This window comes from Protomyctophum parallelum (assembly GCF_964188405.1).
Source record: "Protomyctophum parallelum genome assembly, chromosome: 7".
Taxonomy (NCBI): domain Eukaryota; kingdom Metazoa; phylum Chordata; class Actinopteri; order Myctophiformes; family Myctophidae; genus Protomyctophum; species Protomyctophum parallelum.
The window spans coordinates 32,807,113-32,829,286 of record NC_139705.1 but is presented as its reverse complement, the minus strand read 5'-3'; the positions used below and the strand labels follow the sequence as shown (position 1 = coordinate 32,829,286).

At 42.0% G+C, this 22,174-nt stretch overlaps 1 protein-coding gene across 2 annotated transcripts in view; it reads left to right on the top strand.

Annotated features, from left to right (window-relative positions):
- The first annotated feature begins 492 nt into the window (after positions 1-492).
- Positions 493-22,174, top strand: part of spen (spen family transcriptional repressor) — a 37,748-nt gene continuing 16,066 nt past the window's right edge. Inside the window, exons 1-10 of one of the 2 annotated variants that reach the window (XM_083769207.1) lie at positions 493-936; positions 4,423-4,743; positions 13,275-13,907; positions 16,727-16,884; positions 20,169-20,369; positions 20,467-20,618; positions 20,704-20,829; positions 20,924-21,037; positions 21,846-21,959; positions 22,068-22,168. In XM_083769207.1, the coding sequence (XP_083625333.1) occupies positions 854-936; positions 4,423-4,743; positions 13,275-13,907; positions 16,727-16,884; positions 20,169-20,369; positions 20,467-20,618; positions 20,704-20,829; positions 20,924-21,037; positions 21,846-21,959; positions 22,068-22,168 (2,003 nt within the window). In that variant the 5' untranslated portion in view covers positions 493-853. Of the gene's footprint in view, positions 937-4,422; positions 4,744-13,274; positions 13,908-16,726; positions 16,885-20,168; positions 20,370-20,448; positions 20,619-20,703; positions 20,830-20,923; positions 21,038-21,845; positions 21,960-22,067; positions 22,169-22,174 lie in introns of both variants that reach the window. The other variant, XM_083769206.1, reaches the window with a different exon arrangement.

Sequence of the window (22,174 nt, the reverse complement as noted above, 5' to 3'; positions counted from 1 at the left end):
ACACATTGCTTTACTAAGCTCTACTAGGTGGTCTATAACTCAAAAACTGCTTTAAATGCTTCTGCTTGCGATCTCTGCACAGCAGATCTTCTTGGATCTTCTCCACTGCTCCACGCACAATAACCTCGGGTATGTCTGCCTGCCTGAGATCTAAACCAGCCTGCAAAACGAGACGGTCGCTTGGGCTGTCAGGGGATCCTCTCCAAACTCGAGCCTCCTCTCAGATGTCAAAGCCTCCTCCTGCATTCAATAACGGGGGTATTCTCACGCATGCGCGTGTGTGTGTGTGAGGGGGGGGGGGAGACGATCTCATCGAGGGGGTGGGGACGGGATGGGGGTGGGGGGACGGGGGGGTGTAGTTCACACAATGCCACGCGTGCGCCGTATGCCCGTCATTACGAGCCAAGTTGCTGCTGCATCTTTTTAGGTAGCTACAAGCATTCTTTCGACAGCCAAAGGTCGCATGGTGTCAGGGACGCGCCTAGTCACGGGAACAGTTTAGAGAGAGAGAGAGAGAGAGAGAGAGAGAGAGAGAGAGAGAGAGAGAGAGAGAGAGAGAGAGAGGGGCGCGTTCACGACGAGATGCCCGGATCGCGCTTCAACAACCAACAGTGGAGAGTATAATCAAACAGCGTGCTGCCTGTCTGCCTGCCTGCCTGCGCGAGGTGGATCGAACCCCCTGATGTTATAGTTACCATTGGGTCAGAACGACCAGTCGGTCAATGATTTCCACGGAGGAGCGTTCATTTCGCCGCGTTTCTTTTGCAGCCAGCTCTACCATTTTGCACGGGGAGGGAGAGAACGACACCGCTAACTCGATCTGTATGATCGGGGGACAGGAGCGGCGCACAGTATGGTCCGGGAAACCAGACATTTATGGGTGGGAAATTTGCCCGAAAATGTGCGAGAGGAGAAGATCATTGAGCACTTCAAGCGGTGAGTTGAAACCCTGATGTGTGTGTGTGTGTGAGGCGTTTTGCAAAAATGTAAAAGAGCTAAAAGTCAGCATGGAGCAGCATCTCTGATCACATTATATTGAAGTCAGGATGAAGCAGGAGGTTCCCCCTTTAGTCGTTTTGGCAACTGCTGTCAGCTCAGGCTATACCTACAACATTGCGAGCTGCCTGGGAGAATTATGCATGGCAAATTTTAAACAGCTAAACTGGCTATAGATGAGCTATTCACAGTAAAAAAAACAGTGTTAATTATTTATGTAATTCTGAGAGTGTACACATGGATACATACATTAACTGAAGATTGTACTGTCTGTATGTGGCTGGCAGGTTTGGGGGGCTCTCTCTCTCTCACTCACACACACACACACACACACACACACACACACACACACACACACACACACACACACACACACACACACACACACACACACACACACACACACACACTCACACACACTGTAATACAATATCCTAAAAAGACTAATGTACTAATGTGTATAAATACGGTATTTTTCGTGGTGTGTCTTTTTAAGGACTTTTTCCCACGAGGTAACTTAAGAACAGTCGTTTCCATATAGGCTACAAACACACAACACCACCCGGTGTAAACAAACTTCAGCTATGAGCAAAGGTTGATCCGCTTTCCAGGTGGAAGTTAATAAGGCTATGGTGTGTGTGTGTGTGTGTGTGTGTGTGTGTGTGTGTGCGCGTGTGGGTGTGTGTACGTGTGTATTTGTGTGTGTGTGTGTGTGTGTGTGTGTGTGTGTGTGTGTGTGTGTGCGCGCGCGCGCTATACAGTCTTCCACCTGACTTTTCTGGGAGTTTGTCAGTTCATCCCACACACGTGTACGTCCTATAACAAAATATATGGTTAATTAACCTGCTGCACAGTAAAAATGTTAATTTCATCCCGACATGCATTTTATTATTTATGTTGAATAGTGTCGCAAAACCCTCAGTGTTGATTCAGGACTGATTGTTTTTTGTTTTTTTTACTGTGTGACAAAATACTGCAGAGAAATCACCCAGGTTTTTTCCTCTGGCCAAAAACATCCAAAATATCAAAGCCAAAATCGCCGACATCACCCCTGCTATCCCGCACTGCAACGTTGTTGCAAAAAAGTGCGTTTGCGCAACTTGGCGATGTTGTAACCTTTTAATTTGTTTGCAGGAAGGAAGTTAAAGTATAGTGATGCCTTTGGGTTCTCTTTGCAACATTGTAGCGCCTTTCCCTCGCCGCTGCTGCTGCCTGGGATGTGAATTAGCTTGAATGATGCATGCGCCTGAACTGTACCTAACACTGATCAGATCAGACGTTTTTCTCCAGTCTCGTCGTTATTTTGGCCCGTTTTGAATTATTGCGACGGCATGAGCTTATTGAGCTATAAGCTTTAGTAGTGTTATAGCTGATCTGATGCCACATTTGCATGACGTAACCTGCAGAGTCCATGCATTTGCGTTGGTCTTGCGCTGTTTCTTTGTTGATCGGAATCTAAATATGATGTGTGTGTGTGTGTGTGTGTGTGTGTGTGTGTGTGAGAGAGAGAGAGAGAGAGAGAGAGAGAGAGAGAGAGAGAGAGAGAGACTGCTATCTGCGCGCTCTCGCTTTGCTGGCTGGAAGTGGCTTTGCTGTCAAGGAAAAAAAAGCAGCCCGCCTATATCTGCTCCTATCCAAAACGAGAATAGTCTGTTCAGTGAAATATGTCGGGTTTCTCATATTTCAGTTACTAAATGACTAAGCCAAAATAGGTCACAATCTGCCAATTAACAAACAAGCGGAATCATATATCGTCTGTTGAATGCAACAATTGTCCCGCAATGACTCCAAATGGACATTAATTTGATCAATTTGATATGTTCGTGCTTTGTTATTTCGGCTTGACGTCGGGTCGGTGACTAATGCTTAATAACTAGGGTATAGCGACTCCGTCGTACGACGGTGTTGCGTGGCCGAAAACCTGGCAGATCTACAAGCTCACCGGGCTATATAGGATTCGGTCCGGATGAGCTTGTAGATTGACTGTTTTCAGGGGCGCGACACCGTCGTACCATGGAGTATAGGTCAAACAGTGCTTCAACCTTCAGATTGAGAAGGTTTTCAATCTTGCGTCTTTTCAGTGCAACCTGAACCTTCCCTCACAAATGTAGCTAATTTCCAACGCCTTATAGCTATTTGGGATTTACATCATTTTGGTGAATAAATTTATATCGACGTCGTGTAGATGTTTGAGAATAGCGGTTAATTCACGGCAGGGAAATGGTGTCGGGGAGGTAGAGCACGTATTATTTCAGCTCCATTGTACCCACGGTGTGTGTGTGTGTGTGTGTGTGTGTGTGCGTGCGTGCGTGTGCGCGTGTGTGGCGCGCGTGCGCGTGTAGCCGGGGTGGGTATAGCCTATGCAGGTGCATGACAGCCCAACGTGTGATAGAAGTCATTGAAGATGGGGGACGGCAGGCACAATGAGTAAGCAGTGTGAACAGAACAGCTTTCTAAAATGGCGTCTGAGGCTATTCAATGTGGGAAACGAACGGGCATACCAAATATATTTATTTATGGGCACTTCACTCACTGTCTGTCTCCCCCTGACGCCTTCTGAAAGATATGGTCAACATTAAAAATAAAAAATAAAAAATCCATATCTTACAATTCAGCACTACCTATTATATGCCCACAATTTCCCAGGTTATATTTTCTCTAGTTCTGTATATAGGGGCCGGTGATTATGCAAAAATGCAGGGGCGATGATGAAACGTGCCTGCAGTGCATAACCTAACCATTGCTGTGGCAGCCATATATTGCTTTGATAGCCTACAACTGTACAAGGTCTAAATGAGTTGATTTTAAAAGGAGATTGTGCAAAGCGTGTTATGCAGTCAAACAGAACAAACATTCTCAGGGTTAATTAAAATCTTAGAGTTGTGCAAAATGGAATCAAATGGACCCGTAAGGGTTTGGTACACTATACATTTTGGTGCAGGCTACACTCTCCACGTTAAATTAACACATGAGAAATCTACTGTGCAGGAGCCCTGGCATTGCATAATATATCTGTGGGTTCTTCTGAAACCCACAAGCAGTGAACCAGGATGTCACGTGTCCCCCAGACCCCACGCGAGCTCAAGACGGAGCACCTCCCGAGCTCCCTCTCATGGAAATGGTCTGGGCATTGTTCGGAAATGTGTGCATTTATTAATATGCAGTGTGCTAATGTTTCAAGCACAGTTGCTGGGTTACTGTTGCCTTGAGTGCGCATTCAAATGTACCCTTTTCTATATAGTAATACATCGTTTGTAAAGCCATGTGTGGGATGCTCACTGGTAAGGATCATAACAGTTGATTAAATTGTCAGAATTTCCGAAATGGTCAAAAGTGTCAAAACTCACAAGGCTTATGTGGTTAACAAAAAAACATAAATTGTTACAAACCTGTTAATCTAATTTTGTTTCACTTGTTCCCTCTTAGATATGGACGGGTGGAGAGTGTCAAGGTCCTCCCTAAGCGGGGTTCAGAGGGCGGAGTCGCTGCCTTTGTGGATTTCGTGGACATTAAAAGTGCTCAGAAGGCTCACAATTCTATCAACAAGATGGGAGACAGAGACCTGCGCACTGATTACAATGAACCAGGCACAATTCCTAGCGCCGCAAGGGGACTGGATGATAGCCTGTCATTAGGCTCTCGCACCCGGGATGTAACAGGGTTCACAAGGGCGGCAGGTGGGCCAGTGTATGGGCCCCCTGCTTCGCTCCACAGCAGAGAAGGACGCTATGAACGCAGACTAGACGGGTAAGTTGACAAAGTTTCTCTGAAGGCAGGGGGACCTTGCTTTCTTGTATCGCCTCACCCCCAAGCATATTTCCACCATCTATTCATTTAACTTGTTTGGGGGTTAACAAGGATAAATCAGAGTTCATACTCAGGAATTAATCATTTAGGCATCCTCTCTAAAGTCCTCAGAGCATTGCCATTGCTCTTGGATTCATACATTACTTAAGGTAGACACCAAGATATGCTGTAACTGAGAGCATGTACATTCCGCACATAAATGTATCATATCTCTTTGTCAGTAGTCAATAGTGTAATTGGCTGTTGGGGATTATTTTTGTGAGCTGTAACATCTATGTGAGGTGGATACATCATTTGTGGAAAACAGGCAAATATTGGATATCGTAAAAAAAAGAATCCCAGGATTATTGGAGTTTGCTGGAGAGAGAGAGAGAAAGAAAGAGAGTGGTCCAGCGTCCTTCCCTGGGATTCCCCATAATCTGGAGTTACAGTGCACTGCTTGGTGGATTAATATCACCCCTTTTACTGTCATATTACAAAACAGCCAAGAGCTCATATTTACACATTTATGAGACACTTACAAGTGTCTGGATTAGTCAAATTGGGTTCTCAATCACTCTGCATCCCTCCTGGAGGGGTTTCCTCCCCCGTGATTTGGAGTCATGTGGATAATCTAACCAGGATATGTATACCACCCCTATTGGATTAATACCTGCCAGTCGCCTAAAGGATATTCATCATGCTAAAGGTATGGGTTTTCTTCTTTCTTTTCTTTTTTTTTCTTTCTTATTTTTGTTTTGTTTGGGATTATATCTGGGCTCAGGGCATTACAGTTCAGTGCTGGGAGACCTCTACTGGTGATCAAACTTCATAGACACAACAAACATTGAGCAAGTGCCTTTTTCCCACCTTTTTTATGTGATTATTATGCACATTTCGTTTGAACAACTGAGACTTGCCATTTTGACGTGGGCAGTGGATTGAACTATGTTTTGGATAATACAATTGAAAAAGAACTGTGACGGAAATTTGGGAGTTGAAAAAGGTGGCGCCATTGGAGATTAATTGCCTGTAGCCTATGGATTACCTCACTCCCTCTTAAATGTGGAACTATACTTGTCCTTGGATACAACTGGAGACAGAATCAGAAGTCTATGCTGTGTGTTTGTGAACTTTTAAAACTTTCCATAGAATTGGCTGAGGTTCTGCTACCTGTGAAAGGGATTCACATATGTACGTCCACAGGCTTCAAAATGAGAACTTCCCTTGGGAATGATTACTCTGCTGAATATGAACAAGGCGTCTGGATTGTATAACTTTTTTTCTTCTACTTTTTGTTCTTTTTTCTTAAAAAAAAAAAAAAAACTATGGTGACCACTTCTTCCCCCTGATGGATTTAAGACTATTGCACCTCTATGCACAGTGTAATCAATGTGGAACGTTGTAGGACTGTTACAAATCAAGATTAAAGACTATTTTTCAGCAGGCTTCTTCTTGACAGATTAATTGCTGCAGAGGAATCAATGGAGTTTTGCTTATTGAAGACGCTGTCCTGGATATATTTTTTTCTTTATTCGACTGAACTTAAAGTGCAATATTGATTATATTTTTTGCACATTATATTTTCTGCAGCCGTTTCTTTTTGGAAGTACTGTACATGGACGGATATGGAAAAATGTTCCCAGACATACAAGATCTCAAAAAGGATTGGGACGAGGACTTTTTTGTTTTTTAATTAAAATGTGTACACCAGCTCATCCACACACCTGAGGTCTCCTGCCATGCTGACGAGGATTACATGTCCTATTCATTTTGCTTCAATTTTTATGCCCACTCAACTTTTTTTTGCCCACTTTTTTGCTCACAAAGTTCTGTCTCCCCTAGATTGTATTTGGAAATATAGGTCAAGTTACCACTCTCAAAAGGTTGGTATGCCCTGCCCTGTGTATTTTAGCTGTTCTCTCTAACCTCTAGTTTGAACCCCTGTCTCTCTCCATTTTCCCCACTAACCACAGTAGCCAGTAAATAGACTGTTATTACTGCCTGTTTGTCCTTAAGCAGACTCTGCACCGTACCTTACAGTATATTGTTTTCCTTTCGCTTCTTCTCACTTTTACCCTACTCCCAGCTAACCTCTGTGCTCCCTATACTCAATACTTATGTTGTTGTATGTTGCCGGCATTTTTCATGTGATAGAGTTCAAAGTGAAAAATGTCCTAATTGATGTAGGCTGGCTTAAGGGACCACTTCACCACTTTTCACTTCCTCATTAGTGAGGACCAATTATACGAAGATAGGTTGAAAAGTGATGAAGTGGTCCTTTAAGCGTGATTCATACTTTGTCGCACACCAGTGTCACATGCCGAAAATAGCTCATCTACAAGCTCATCTACAGCACCTTGCATACTGTGATGCGTTCTGAGCTTGTATATCTGCTTTTTTTGTGTGCAAAGCACCTGCATAGAGTATAAATTAGGCATTAATGTAACATGTTAAACGATTAGAACTGTGGAATGTTGGTAATGTAATACTGCTTCTGCTGGTTTTTTAAATGCCACAGTAAAACAGAAATACATGTTAAAATATGCTTTGATCAAATTCAGCTAAAGTCGCTCCCAAAGGAATGTTTTGTCAACCTTTTTTATATGGTTTCAAATTGTAGTTGGATCCTTGGATAGTAAAACTAGATTTCTACATTTATTATCAAAGCGGTTATGGGTGTACATTAACACAAATGTCCATTTTTCTGTAGAGGTTTAAGGCTAATCAATCATTCTGTAATTTATTTTGTATCCCAATGCATGACAAACATGCTACACAAGATGTTGTGTATTAATGCAGTGATGTTCACCAAACCCAGAAACAGTCAATGTGCTTGACATCTACCGTATCACACTAATACTGTAATCATAAACTACTGATAGAAATTCTGTCAAATATGTAGCAGAATAATTCTTTCAATCTTAGTGAATAATGTAAAAGCCTGTTTTTGTGCAGAGTGAAATTGAAGGCTATCTATTGAGTGGTGTGCCTATCCCTCTGCCAAATTAGCATTTTCCAGAGCATCTAGGGGCCAAGGTAATCCATCAATTTCACAACACACACCACTGCGCCATAGCAGATATTCATGAATTCGCACACAAATGATTAAATAAATAAGCGCACATTGAATTTGCCATGAACATGCTCTACCTATGGTATTGTGCCGTGCTAAACTATTTCCTTAAAGCCTGTGTTTTGTTGCCTGTGTTCATCACAGAAGGTCTATGTAATCATTGTACTCGTCCCACACTAGAATATCTTTTTAGTTTTAAAGACGTAATAATAAAAGACAAGACAGCTGCGTGTGACCTGACATTATATCTAATAATAATGCCTTTACACAGCCCCCCCACCCACCTTGTGCGTAAATAAAGCTATAGGAAATGGTCTATTTCTGTCACCCATATAAAATCTAGTGTTTAATCTGGCAAATATTACCAGTTTGACCTTTTTCGCAAAATATTTGTTTTGTTGCAGAACATATTGACGGAGAATAGGCAACATTCTACTGTTAGCATTCTTATCTAAGTTGTTGAAATGACTTCCATAGAAGTAAAATATATCTACTCCATTAAGACATGCAAAAGTTTCACTTTGTATCACCTGAGTCCTGCTTTTAGGAATGATTTTGAACTAAAAAAAACTATTGAGGGGTTAGAGTTGTAGCTATACAAATGTACTCAGTGCAGGCTTTTGGATACAGCATGAATGATAATAAGAAAGGTCGCCCCAAAACACTTCGCCCCGGGTCAAATCCAGCGACCTTGGAATGGTCTCCACCAGGTATTCCTAAACGTAACCTCAGTAACCCTATGTCAAAACCTAACCTTATTTCTAAACATAACCTCAGTAAAACATGCCTAAGCCTAAATTTATTCCTAACCATGCCCTCAGTAAAACAAATACAAGAATGCAAGAACCACTGGGGGCCAGCGGCCCGTGAAAATTATTATTAACATTTCTGAGTGAAACAATATATGGAGAGTTCCAGCCATTAACTATACAGTCAAATACTTGCTTCAGTAATGCTTCAGTTCATGAAATGTGAAAGATTTCACTTCAGTAAGCAGGGAGGAGAGATTTATGTCTACTGTATATGCCTGCCTCATTGAGGAATGTGCTAATATTGTCTGACTGGCCTTTACAGAGAAACATTAAAGCTTAAATGATCAAAACCCTTTATTATATGTATAAAATCTAAATAACAGGTATTTTACATTGACTTGTGTCATTTCTAACAAGCTGTATTGTGCATTTATCGGTTTTGACAAAACTGACATGAATCATTCTGGATGTAAAAAACATTTTATATTCTTATTTAGCAGAGAGATACATGTAAATCCTGTGCTGGAAAATGCAATGTACTCCCTTTGTCCTAAGCTTTACTTGACAGCTGTGGGCATACAATGTACGGTGACCAGATGTGACCACATTGAGTGTGACAACTATCTCTAAAACACTCAAATGGTCACCATTTTCCAATGCAATACAAATAATAATATAATAAAATGATATAGACTTACAATATTTCTTTTCAGCACAGATGCTTATCATAGTCCCGCTCTTTTATTACCTAACCACCATCCAGGGTGTTGAAAGGTGCAGTTGCTAGTTGTACCTGGCACAAAAATTGTTGGTGAACATGTCTATGACAATGTGATCCTGCATTGTTCTTAAGGATCCAGGTTTGGAGGTTTGAAAACCACCCTAATACACTGCCAAATTCAAAACATTCATTCATGGACAATCTGCAATGGCTCCTCACAGGCTTTAGTCTCATGTACAGCGCTTGTGCAAACTACTCATTGTTCTTGTGTTCACACACTATAACCCTTTTTGTTCCAATTTAAAAATTTCAATTTTCCATTTACCTAAGGAAGAAAGGAAGACATGCAAAAATGTATGTAAAATTATGTTAAAACACATTTCGAGCCATACACGGAAATAACCAGGCTATAAAACCCAGCATTTTAATGCCAATCCCGTGTATGGCTGGGCAACAGTCTTTATATTACAGTACAGTAAATCTTTGAATATCTATTCTTTCACAAATTCACAGCAAACGTTCTTAACTCATATCTTTGCTTCTGGGGGGTTCTGGACATGAAATGGTTTGAGAACCATTGATATAGAAACATAATTATGTTGGGAATTATATTTGTGTATGGATAAAATAACTCAAGCTACAAATTAAAACTACACGGTTTCTCTGTTAGGGGTACTGTCGCGTTCTGTTATGCTGAATATTGAATTATTCTGCACCATTTCCGAGGCATGTGGAAAAATAAGGCTGTAGCTTGAACGTCATGCACAGCCTGAGCCTTTATATTTGCAGCTCAGGGAAATAATGGCAATATAGGTTACCATGGCAACAGTAATGACAAGTGTAAAGGCTCATATCCATGCCAATAGCTGATGCTTCAAAACGTAATCTAGCTAGTTTAGCACATCACGTTTATCTCCTGCAATACATTTACGACGTCTAATTCATTCTGTTTGTGCACATTCTATGTTTGATGGAATTAATTTGTGCTCTAATGTGCAGCTGACTGAAATTCATTACAGCAAGAAGGCAGGCATAATTTTCAAAACTAAGAGAAAGGGGTCATCTAAAAGTCTTTCAAATGGGAGTTGGTGCAATTTGCCTTCAGGGTTCGAATTGAAAACGAAACACTGGCGGACATTTCTGTAACCACTTGATCCCTATACTGTACGGTCCATACAACAAATAGTCAAGATAGTCAAGCTGCAACGTGTTGCATCGCAACTACCTCGTAGTGAGCTTGTAGAAATGCCATTTTCACTATTTTTGAATACAAATAAATACAATAGAATGTTATGAATTTTGCGAATTTGCCCAGAATAGGGATGCCACAGTTAAAGTAGTTAACCTAATAATGACATTATCAAACATATATCAAACGTATTATAGCTGCATTTCCCAAAAGGAAATGTATTTAATTCAGTCTGACCAGGACACACTGCCAATAAAAACGAATGACCAGAGAGGGGTATCAAAAGCAGAGGTATGGATTTCCCCTCCCCCATCCCCCACAGCAAATCGAACCCTGTCTAAGGTAGACAGTGTTTTAATTGTCCCATAACCTTGACTTTTATGTTGACGGAAGTCAAGGTTAGGGGACAATTGATTTAAAGTCTCTCTCTCTACCTCTCTCTCTCTTTCTCTCTCTCTCTCTCTCTCTCTCTCTGTGTGTGTGTGTGTGTGTGTGTGTGTGTGTGTGTTATAATATGGTCTTAATAATCCTATCATGAGTACTAATGATGCATCTTATTATAAATATTGCTGCAAGGTTCATATTAATGGGACCATACAAAGCATCATAATAAGTGTGTTCCTGAGCAAGACACTCAACCCCTAACACCCCGATCATCTTGTCAAATAGTCAAGCAGAAACTGAATCCCCCCATGGGTTTAATAAAGGTCTGCCCTACTGTATATGAGACCTAGCCAAGACGAGGTAAAAATGAACAGATAAAACAACAATAACAGCAACAACAACAACAGAAGTACACGACAATAATGATAAAATACCAAAAATAAATCAGTGCCTGAATTCAGACAGGAAAGAAGGTGTACCATACAGTGAAATCAACTTCGCAAAACCTGTTCATGTACATGGGCAGTTTATCAAGTATATTTATTCATAAGGATTGAATCAAGTGGATCTTGAGATCCACATGGGAACGTTTTGTATCTCGGACAGTCTGTGACATCCTTTAAGCCGCATCTATTATGTATTACATCGTGTCACCAGGCTTTCCACCACCTCAGAGGAAAGCCTGGTCTGTGTTACTAAATTGCTGTGTGATCCGGTTGGGATCACACAGCATGATATCGTTACATCATGTTGTAGTCATTGTTTTGTAGTCATCAGGCCGGAAGCCTAAATCTGGAACTTCCTTTCCCTTCACACCGGAAGAATAATTCCTTCCCAATAAAAGCATGACTCGTTCTCTCGTAGCCTGCAGCTTTTATTGGGAAGGTATTATTCTTCCGGTTTGAGGGAAAGGAAGCTCCAGATTGAGTGTTCTGGCCTGATGACTACAAAACAATGACTACAACACGACGTAACAATAGCATCCGCTCCAGAGTCCCGACCGGATCATAAACCCGAAAAGGAATGCTGCCCAGGCTAATTATGTATTACTCCAAATTTTTGAAAGGTCTCCAAGACCCATTGACTGATATTATACAATTGAAGTTAAATATTCCAAACAATGTACCAAGAAATACATGGGAGTTACTAAATTTGCCTACTGGGCTAGCAGTGTTCACAAGACAGTTGGCGCTGATGAGTGTAACGGTTGCAAGATTAGCTCCGGACAAACACACTTGCAAACGTTATGGAAACACATGGCCTCCTGCAGAGCCACACTGTAAAAATATACCAGTGTTGCATCCTGCGCCTTGCAAGGGATGGCCAATCAACTGAGTTGTACAAAATACCGTGATGGGTGGGTACTAACAGTATATTTGATATTAGGAATGTATCTTAACGCTGAATGATACAGTGGGAACAAGCCTAGCCAAGGTGACAGGCAAATCTAGAAACAATATCACCATAGTCAAGCTGAGTCAGAGAAAGCCCAGAAACTGTAATCCTTGAAGACACAGAGAAACAAATGAGTGTGAAGTTCGATGTGTTTCGATTGTCCCAACTAGATTCTGAAATATTCGTAGCTGTTGACAAATTCAGTGGCAAGGCCATTTAATATTGAGTGAAGTCAAGTCTGTTGACTGGGAGACATTTTACTTTTATGTAGATGTGAAAAATAACAGACGGATGATATTAATCGTTTATCATGAATTTGTAGCATCTGCAAAAAACACAAATTGCCCAGAATCACAATATGAAACATAATAAAATGTTGAATCCCAGTTTTGATTATGAGGTTTTTAATCTTCAACTAACCTGGCAAGCTAAGCTTGTCATTCCGCCAAATGCTAGGTGTAAATCTGTTAAACCCAATTTGAATTCAAACTGTGGTACATAACACAGAGCTGTCAAGTGGAATCTACCAAATTTAAATTCAAGAGTTCTGTTTGAATAATTAATATTGCTTAAGTTATTCTTTCTTTGCACCTCATGACCTACTTTGGCTTCTTGGCCCACAAGAAATACAGTTTTAATTGTAGACCAGGTTATTAAAAATGCACTCAGGTGGGAAAACACAACTAATCTCAATACTCTCTAGCAAGCCATTTTTATCTGTTCTTGAGGCCTTTAGCTTTGCCAAACGTGTTATAAACATCAAATAATCAGCTGGAATTCTGTTTCCTTTTAGATTCTTAAATGTTTTGTTTTTTTTCAAAATGTCCCGTTTTGACACTTTTGTCTGTCACCTGTCCTGATTGTCCTGACTGTTCCACGCAAGAAGCTTTTCACGCTTCTGTCAGACGCTTGTCTTAACGGTTGTCTTTCTGTCTGCCCATGTCTCTCCATCCCATCCCTACTGTTGTCACTCAGGGCTGCTGAGAGTCGAGATCGAGCGTACGATCACAGTGCCTATGGACATCACGAGCGTGCTGGCAGCAGCTTCGACCGCCAGCGGCACTACGAAACGGACTATTACACCAGGGAGAGGACTCTAAGCACGGGCGGGAGCGGTTCTGGCGCCTCCAGCGGGAGCGGGGGGACAGTCTCGGCGGTCGTTGGCGCCAGCATCGCCAGCGCCGTCGCCAATGTCAGTGGAACGGGTGGTGGTGGTGGCGGCGGTGGGGGGGGAGGGGCCACGCCAGGAGGAAGTGGGAGCTCGGCGGCCAGCACGGTGGGCTTGATCTACCGCTCGCACAGCAGGAGCCCGTGTCGCTTCGAGACACCAGAGCCGCGCTACGAGTCTCGCGCCAGAGAGCCTTTCACTTTGGCGAGCGTGGTGCACAGGGACCTATACCGGGAAGAGAGGGGGCGACGTGGGGACCGGCCGTATCGCCACAGCCGCAGCCGCTCTCCGGCACACTCCACCCATTCGAGAAACCCCTCCCCTCAGAGACTGGCGAGCCAGGCCACCCGTCCTGCCCGCTCCCACAGTGGCTCTGGCTCGCACAGCCGCTCGTCCAGCTCGGATTCTGTCAGCAGCAGCAGCAGCAGCACCAGTGGCAGGTGAGTGGTACTGCACCCTCCAGTGTCCAGGTGAAGATGTCTGCTCCAATGACGAATCGTTCTCAAAACACAAGTTACGCTTTTGGAATGGTTGGACTTTTCATGTTTGACTGCGTTACAGATGAACACGACACATGTTTAATTAATAAGTAAACTAATCATACTATAATTAACCGAATGTCTGAGTGTGTGTCCGTGTGTGTGTGTGTGTGTGTGTGTGTGTGTGTGTGTGTGTGTGTGTATGTCTGTCAGAAACAGTGCCGTAACTCCTTACTGCCTGCACCAATCACTCCCACTTATTGACCATATGAATATGGAGGGCGTAACGAAGCCCTTTTTTCGATTTGACACATTAATGATTATTAATTAATTTATGAGTCAATTACAAACGCACCCGGGCGCAGTACCCTTCACGGCCACAAGGGGGGCAAATATCTCACAACGGGTAAGGACTAGTAATAATAATTGAGCAACACACATTGATTGACGTCAAGCTTTTATCTCTGTCAATTGTTACCTAGCAACATGTGTTACCTAGCAAGCAAACGTGGTCCAGTTTTGTTCCAGCTCATGGAATCTCATGCTTCAGCTTGTGCTTGGGGAATCTAGAGACCTCACACCTGCCCAAGGGGCTAGCTTCATTCGTTGGTTTTCGTCGAAGCTGCTGTTCCTATTAATGCAGATGTTGCTATTTCACCTTTTACTGTTTGCAATACATCTCAATGCAAGTCAATGAGGTTTTGGGCGAACTTTACATTGGACTTTATTACCTTTGTCTTTTTTAAATCATCATGATATGCGTTTGGTAAATTATGGTCACATTTTTATTTTATTTTATTATGGTCACATTAATACAAGAAGAAAGGGACTCTGCATTAAAGTAAGCCAATTCTGGGTCTCAGTTGGGAGACATGGCCATTATGATTACCCTTATTGTTATTATAAGCCACTATACCTTATAATATCTCATGAACAAGTAGATTGATGGGCACACACCTGTACGCACATCACATCGCCTTTATTATCAGTGCAATATATGTGTTTTTATTGATATCTTATATAGTATACGGTAGACTGACAGTAAATGGGGAGAGAGAGATACTACATTTACATGTTTTTGTTAAGTGCACTGGAAACCACAGTCTAGTCTTTGGATTGAACCTGTTATATGTACAATGTCTTATTATGAGGTTTCCCTGCACACCAATGATTGCGATTGTGCTTAACCTCAGAAGACATCAGAATGTTTGTGTGTGGCTCTACACAACCAGACAAATAGGATCTGACAAGAGCCACTGGCTCTCCACTAATCTCTGCTGTTTGGTTTTTGACTGCATCACAGCTGCACACAGCAGACTACATAGCTCAGAATGCATTTAGCGACACATGTGGTTTGACGAGGGAGTTCTACAGGGGAATTTTCGGAGGCGGCTGGTATATTTTCTCACTGCCTACCTCTGTGTGTGGGTGATGGCTCCCCCCCCTCCGTGAGATCCAGTTGGAACTGGAAATTTCTGGCCACTGCTGGCTCTCTGCCCACTCCCACAGGCCAGGCTCCATCAACGGCACTTCCGGGAGTGTCTGAGTTGAGGGAGGAGAAATGCAGAAGGAAACAAACGCCGCACAGCCTAGAAGGCTAGAAAACGGACACAGGCATGGGAATGAGAGGAGAGGTGTATGAGAGGGCATTGATTTGTACAAAAGATTCAACAGTCGTATGCACATTGCACATTGCTGCAACATGAATATCAGGAAAATATGTTTTCAAGAGCCGAGAAAGACAGCCATCAATCTGAATTATTTCGTCTTTAGGATTTAACCAGATGCTCTTGTCTGTATATCTTGTTTTCACAGTCTTCACATATGTGTTTACGTGGACACCAAAGGTTCCCTGTTCAAGAGAATAGATTTAATAAATTAAAAAAAGTTATAAAGGGGTAAAAATAATAGTTCACCAAAAACGAAATGGAAAGAGGACTAAAAATAAAAGCAAAAATAAAAATGCAATGGGAAAATAATATTTGTTTTTTCATAAGTGATTTTAAATACTAATTTACACACTTACAGTACGTAGCCTGAGTTTCACAGCTGATGGTAGCGAGAGGTGTGTTCAAGGACCCCCTCTGAAGCTCATTGTGGACTAACATGTCTAACATCATGGAACTAAGATTCTACCCTGTCAAGCTTTAAACATTATCCGTAGAATGTTAAAAATCAATTCATGGGCAACCAGTGCAAAGAGACAAGGGTGGGTGTAATATGATCTTGCCTCTTAAAGACTAGCAGCTGCATTTTGAACCAGCTGGAGGCTGGAGCTGTCTGACTGAGCCCTGAATATATTGTGAAAATAGTACAAATGTGATTACATAAAAGCACAGATGACCTTTCCAGATCAGAAAATTATATAAAGAAGAACAGACATCTAATATTCTGTTGTGATTCTATAATGAGTCCACAACAGCCATTTGTCACCTGTTTATCAGCAAACGTTTGTTAAAAATAGACTCCTTGTGGTTTTTCACAGTTCCTTCCTGTGACATGATTTATAGATTCTCAGATCAGATATCAGATCATGTCTGTACGATTCAGTTTTAAATGTATCCCATCAAAAGCAAACCTGGCTGAGTTGAGTTGGAGAATACAATCAATTTAAAATCACAGCTGTTCACGTGTTGCAAATGTCAATTGCTACTCTACATTCTGGAGGGCACATTTTTTTTCACAGTTTTTACTGTACGTGTACAGTTTGCGTAAATGATACGGTTGCCAGCCTCCTAGACATTTTTATCTCTAAGCCTCTGTTCCCTCTGTTGCTACAGTGATTCTAGCAGTAGTTCGAGCGATGACTCTCCAGCACGCTCAGTGCAGTCTGCTGCTGTTCCTGCACCCTCAGCACTTCCATTATCCTCCCTCGACAAGGATGAGCCACGTAAAAGCTTTGGCATCAAGGTCCAAAACCTTCCTGTGCGTTCTACAGGTGAGTGGCAAGCGGTGTCCATTGGGCAACAAAGTGTTTTTGTGTTCAGAAAAGGCATGTTTGTATTTGAATGCCTTTTGGATGCATTTGAATGCATTTGAAACATTTTTGTCTTAAAACCTTTCATCACTCTTCTCGTCACCCTGCCTGCAACCATGTATTGTTATTTGCCCCTGTCTGTGTGTCCTGTCTGAGTGACTGTGAACAAAATAACAAGAGAGAATGGGCTGTTTTCATTCGACTTGATCAGCAAGAAACAAAGAGAATTTTGGGCGGCAGTGGCTCAGCAGGTAGAGCAGGTCGTCCAATGTTCCGTGGGTCAACAGTTTGAATCCCGGCTCCTCCTGTCCACATGTCCAAGTGTCCTTGGGCAAAACACTGAACCCCACAATGCCTCCAGTGGTTGCCACCATTGGTGTGTGAATGTCGGAAGTGAGGACGCTGGCGTTGACTGTTCACCCTCAATGTATGAATGAATGGACCATTGTAAAGCGCTTTGAGTAAGCACTATAGTCCAGGCAAAGTAGCATTTCCAGACAGACTAATTAAAATAGATTTTTTTTCACCATAGATCATCTCTATGAGGTGTCTAGAACAACATACTAAAAGTCCTAAGAAATCCTAGATGCGGAAATATGTTTAATTTTCATCAATTCAAGATGTGTGCTAATACCTCGAGAAAACGAAACACCCTAATGGGCTTTTTTTTTCTTTTGTCCTATCACAATGAAACTTTCCACAATTAATCTTAACATGAAAACTAAACTTTTTTGTATTACAAGTTTCTCTGAAACTTAATTTGAATATGCAAATTAGCTTAATATATATTGAATATGCCCACATTTGCATATCACGGAAATTACTTTTCCCCAAAATGTATAATATTTACATTGTTGTTTGTTAATGATATCAAACACACTGATCAGACTTTCATGAACCATTTCATCGAAATATTGTGACTTCATAGAATAACATCAAAAACACCATTCATATGTATGACAAATGTATAAATCCGTCAAATCTTCCTCCAACCATCCTACTGCTAATGGTTGATGACAATGCTGCTTTTGGACTGGCCTCTAACCTGAAACCTGCCGGGCTTGGTTGTACCTACTGGGGGCATAACCCCCACCGGTATAGTCCTCAGGGTCACAGAGGCCAGGTGACCTACCTCTGGGAGGACATCCCCTGGCTGCAGCAGTGTCTCAGTCCATCCCAGTCTTCTTGTTCCTGTACTCTGCAGACGCACCTGAAGCTGTTGCAGGCCATCTCCCACCTCCAGGTAGACTCCATCACACAGCTCTGTCACCTCCAGGTAGACTCCATTACACAGCTCTGTCACCTCCAGGTAGACTCCATCACACAGCTCTCCCACCTCCAGGTAGACTCCATCACACAGCTCTCCCACCTCCAGGTAGACTCCATCACACAGCTCTTTCACCTCCAGGTAGACTACATCACACAGCTCTGTCACCTCCAGGTATACTCCATCACACAGCTCTCCCACCTCCAGGTAGACTCCATCACACAGCTCTCCCACCTCCAGGTAGACTCCATCACACAGCTCTGTCACCTCCAGGTAGACTCCATCACACAGCTCTGTCTCCTCCAGGTAGACTCCATCACACAGCTCTCCCACCTCCAGGTAGACTCCATCACACAGCTCTGTCACCTCCAGGTAGACTCCATCACACAGCTCTCCCACCTCCAGGTAGACTCCATCACACAGCTCTCCCACCTCCAGGTAGACTCCATCACACAGCTCTGCCACCTCCAGGTAGACTCCATCACACAGCTCTGTCTCCTCCAGGTAGACTCCATCACACAGCTCTGTCTCCTCCAGGTAGACTCCATCACACAGCTCTGTCTCCTCCAGGTAGACTCCATCACACAGCTCTGTCTCCTCCAGGTAGACTCCATCACACAGCTCTGTCTCCTCCAGGTAGACTCCATCACACAGCTCTGTCACCTCCAGGTAGACTCCATCACACAGCTCTGTCTCCTCCAGGTAGACTCCATCACACAGCTGTCGCTACAATTATGTTGTGTCTTTCCTACTCCTTAAAGGTTTCACATGTGACATTAATTCATTTATTTTTAATGTCACAATGACACAATCCCTTTAATGTTTTGCAAATTCATCCATCCATTCATCTTCATCCGCTCATCCGAAGTCGGGTTGCATAGAGTTCCAGACTTCTCTTTCCTGGGCCACGTTAGCAGGGGAACCTCCCCTGTTGTTGCTACCTTGTCGTGGTGGGGAGGCTTGTGTGCCTCTGTGACCCTGAGGACTATACCGGTGGGGGTTATGCCCCCGGTAGGTACAACCAAGCCCGGCAGGTTTCAGGTTAGAGGCCAGTCCAAAAGCAGCATTGCCATCAACCATTAGCAGTAGGATGGTTGGAGGAAGATTTGACGGATTTATGCATTTGTCATACATGTTTTTGATGTTATTATATGAAGTCACAATATTTTTATGAAATGGTTCATGAAAGTCTGATCAGTGTGTTTGATATCATTAACAAACAACAATGTAAATATTATACATTTTGGGGAAAAGTAATTTTCGTGATATGCAAATGTGGGCATATTCAATATATATTAAGCTAATTTGCATATTCAAATTAAGTTTCAGAGAAACTTGTAATACAAAAAAGTTTAGTTTTCAGGTTAAGATTCATTGTGGAAAGTTTCATTGTGATAGAACAAAAGAAAAAAAAAAGCCCATTATGGTGTTTAGTTTTCTCGAGGTATTATCACACATCTTGAATTGATGAGAATTAAACATATTTCCGCATCTAGGATTTCTTAGGACTTTTAGTATGTTATTCTAGACACCTCATAGAAATGATATCTGTTGAAAAAAAAACTATTTTAATTAGTCTGTTTTTTGGGTCTAAAATGGGCTAGATTGCCTGGACTACTAGTATAAGTTATAAAAATGCAATCCATATAATATTAATGCATTAGTCTCAAAAATGTCCAAAGGCCAAAAGGTACATATTTGGTCATATAAAGAGTTGTTGCTCACACGCCAAGGTGCATTTAATAGTGCACAGGGTTCCACCGCGCCCCAAGCCTATTATAGGTTGGCCCGGTGCATTTCAGGAACAGGACATAGTGGAAGGAGGGCACTGGAGCAGTCTCGGACAATTTAAGCCTTTATTTACAAGGTGCAGGCAAAACGACAACAACGTTTTGATGTCAATGCATTTCGCCAGGTGCATTTAATAGGTTTTAGTGTATAAAAATACATTGAACTTAATGTGATCTGTTCTCTACAGATACAAGTCTGAAAGATGGCCTGTTCCATGAATTCAAAAAGCATGGAAAAGTCACATCTGTACAGATCCATGGAGCTTCAGAGGACCGCTATGGACTGGTCTTCTTCCGTCAGCAGGAGGATCAAGAGAAAGCCCTGGGAACATCAAAGGGGAAGCTGTTTTTTGGCATGCAGATTGAAGTCACTGCCTGGAATGGCCCAGGTAAATTCTGGATACCAATTATTTCATTAAGAAACACAGATCAGGTTATATGCTAAAACACTGTATCAAGTTTATGAAGAGGGACTTACTTTTCCAGAGACAGAGAGTGAGAATGAGTTCCGGCCCCTGGACGAGAGGATAGACGAGTTTCATCCAAAAGCCACACGGACGTTGTTTATTGGAAACCTGGAGAAAACCACCAGTTACCATGATCTACTGAACATCTTTCAGCGCTTTGGAGAAATAGTGGTATGCTGACATGCCAGTTTATTAAAAAGAAGAAGAATATTCTTATACTATGGCTATCACTGACTTATTATTATTATTCCCAAAGGATATTGACATCAAGAAGGTGAATGGAGCCCCGCAGTATGCTTTCCTACAGTATTGTGATATTGCAAGTGTCTGTAAGGCGATAAAGAAAATGGATGGCGAATACCTTGGCAATAATAGGCTAAAGGTGAGAATTATAGCCGCAATTCCATTTTAATGTATTGTGAATTAAATTATCTATGTATTCTTTGTGTTGATCCTATTTTTTATTATTATTTCAGCTCGGCTTTGGAAAGAGCATGCCTACCACTTGTGTTTGGTTGGACGGATTGGCATTGAACACTACAGAGCAGTATCTCACTCGTCATTTCTGCCGCTATGGGCATGTTGTTAAGGTAACAATTCTTTCATTATTTTGTACTCTGCCGTTGCAGTTCTCCTTGCCCTGTGTTAGAGCTTGTCACGGGTCAAAACCCTAAAAAGACCTGTGAAATTGAGTCCCGATTCGTTCCAAGTTCCAACATTTCTTTTAAATGAGGGACCCGAACCCTATTATGACCCTGTGACAGTTCTGACACCTGATTGATTCCTACATAAAATAATATAAAAAAGACGGAGCCAAACCCTAAAATGGACCTGTGTCATTTATTCAGAGATTGTCTCTGAGATATTACAGAACCGACCCCAAATGTTGTATGTTATTGGGACCTGACAAACCTAATAATTATTACAATTGCTATTAAAATTGACATTCTGCCAGTGGATGCCAGTGATAGGCTTATCCATAATGGAATCTCGCAGCTACATAACGGCTTACAATGAGACGCTTACGTTAAATTACATGTTAACACCTCGATGAAGAAGGAATCCAGGATCGCGCACGTGCACGCACCTTTTGATCCCTTGGAGACACGCTTTCCCAGTTACTGCATGCGCAGCTCAACCTTTTCCCCTCATATTACGCTGCAGTAATCTGATCCTATGTCTGCCTAATAATCACACATCACTACATGCTTTTCAAGCAAGTATGGGTCTTCTCAGATCCATTCCAAATAATAATAATAACAGTAATAATGTATATTATTATTATTATTGTTATTACTGTATTATTATTATTATTATTATTTATTTATTTTTCAGTTCAGGTAGACCTGTGAAGACCTACAGTATCCTGTATGACAATATCTTCTTCATCTTCCACAGGTTGTATTCGATAGAATGAAAGGAATGGCTTTAATCCTGTACAACAACATAGAATATGCACAGGCTGCCGTCAAAGAGACGAAGGGGTGGAAGATCGGGGGAAATAAAATCAAAGTGAGTGAAGGAAAATCAGAAGAGCCCATGCTATCCTATTAATATGCCAGCCAGGAGAAAGCTTTGAAAACTACATGTATTGTAAATGTTTTACTTTTTTTTTTACAGGTGGACTTTGCCAATCAGGAAAGCCAGATGGCTTTCTATCGTTCAATGCAGGCATCTGGCCAGGACATTCGTGACTTTTACGACATCCTAACTGAGCGAAGGTTTGC